At 32.8% G+C, this 1,958-nt stretch overlaps 1 protein-coding gene across 1 annotated transcript; it reads right to left on the bottom strand.

The window, feature by feature from the left end:
• Positions 1–749: 749 nt before the first annotated feature.
• Positions 750–1,112, bottom strand: LOC107803652 (uncharacterized). Its single transcript, XM_016627419.2, has one exon. The coding sequence runs from the start codon at positions 1,110–1,112 to the stop codon at positions 750–752; it is 363 nt and encodes a 120-aa protein (XP_016482905.1).
• Between the last annotated feature and the right edge of the window lie 846 nt (positions 1,113–1,958).

Raw genomic sequence — 1,958 nt, 5'->3', positions numbered from 1 at the left:
ACTAAAATATTGAATATTGGAATAAAACATCAATTGATAAAATATAGTGAATATGTTATTATTTGGGGTGTTAAATAGTTTGTCATTGATTACGAATTTCTCAAACTTTTTTGAGGTATTTTAAATCATTAGCTATTGTGACTTATAATACTTTTCATGTAGTTTTATAAATATGTAAAGTTTATATTAAAAAATAGGACATGCGCCAAAAACTATTTACATATGATAGTCCCAAAAGTATATAAAATTTATATATTTTATATATATATATATATATATATATATATATATATATATATATATAATTTTTAGATATTATTTTAAATGTTGCTATACAAAAACTACGAAGAAGCTATACTCGACTTTAAATACGTATAAAAAATAAAAATAAAAAAGATTCGTATAATTAACTATAACTAGTTCGAAATTGAAACATAGCAAAATTTGAGGTGAGAGCAGCTGTTGAATGTTAGATCAATCCAATAGAAACTTACTCGTATGCAATCAATATCACTAGTGGCATTTCAGGAAAATTACATGAAGTTTCATACTTTTCCGTACATGCCATGGGCTTGTCGACAATATTTACTACGTTCGTACAATAGTTTACCCTTCACTATTTACGTAAAAAACATTGTAAAAGTAAACATCAACAAAAAAAATCAAAAAACCAAAAGAAAAAGGTACAACCACAACGAAAGATATGACAAACAATATAGATCTAACCAAACACGGCGTTACTGTTAACTTCAGTCGCCGGAATCATCATCGCCGCCGAAGATAGAAACACGGTTGTAGAGAAGGAACAATATGAGGGCAAGAAACAGCGCAACGCCAACGGGGGACCCACTAACACGGTGGATAGAGTTAGGTTCGCCGGTAGAGAAAATACTAGAGATGAATGAACCACTGTCGGAGGAGAGGAACTGAATAGTGAGGAGAAGAATAATGGGAAGCAGAAGAAGACCAACCGGAGTAAGAAGGTCGGAGATGAAATCAGTAATGGCTTCGCCATTTTCTCCGAGCAGTGTTGGTACTAGCATGACTGCTATTACCACCACTGCTAAGAGAACGCCGTGCGGCGGTCCACGGTGTTGTTGTTCTTCTATCATTGTGTTGTTGAACGAGAGGAAAGAATGAAGTAAACAGTGAATGAATGAGTGAATGTGAGTGAACGAACAGCTTTTGGTATGATGTTGTTTACCCTACTACTCTTTTTTTAGCTTTTGTTATTTGTGCTTTTTGTTTGGTGTTTAATTACCCTTCTCTTCTTTTTGGTAAAGAGGAAATTAGTAAGTAGATGGGACCTTTTCGTATTGTAACATGCACCTACGCGCTTATCAATCTCTTTTCATAGATCTCGTTTTTGTAGCTCGATAATGTTGACATTAGATATTGACTCAAACAATGCTAATAGAACAAATATTTTGTTGGATATGGTTTATACAAATTACGGTACAAAGTGTATAATTTAAAATGTTTGTTTATTTTTTAGCAGAGAGTTTGTTCACTATCATGAGTAGGAGTGTCAAACGGGTGGGGCGGATTGGATATGGTTCAGGTCGGAAACGAGTAATGAAAAACCGGATAAATTATTCGACCCGACCTATATTTAATACGGATAAAAAACGAGTTAACCAGCGGATAATATGGGTAACCATATTATCCATGACTTTTTGAATATGATCACTTTTGGGAGAACTCCTAGTCTCTCAAATTTGATGAACCCCTAATTTGAGGCTTTACAAATGTAAAAGTTAAACTCATTGGTTATCCATTGGTTATCTATTGGTTATCCATTTTCTAAATGGATAATATGATTCTTATCCATATTTGATCCGTTTTTAAAAAAGTTCATTATCAAACCCATTTTTAGTGGATAATATGAGTGGTTAACTATTTTCTTTTAACCATTTTACCACCACTAATGATGAGGTTTAATTTCTTCATTCTATCCC

The sequence above is a fragment of the Nicotiana tabacum genome, chromosome 14 (assembly GCF_000715075.1).
Source record: "Nicotiana tabacum cultivar K326 chromosome 14, ASM71507v2, whole genome shotgun sequence".
Lineage (NCBI taxonomy): Eukaryota > Viridiplantae > Streptophyta > Magnoliopsida > Solanales > Solanaceae > Nicotiana > Nicotiana tabacum.
Note: the sequence above shows the minus strand (reverse complement) of the source record. Positions and strands in the feature narration are given on the sequence as shown.

What these genes read in the sequence shown, in the direction of transcription:
- LOC107803652 (XM_016627419.2), bottom strand. Translation starts at nt 1,112, where the DNA reads ATGATAGAAGAACAACAACACCGTGGACCGCCGCACGGCGTTCTCTTA.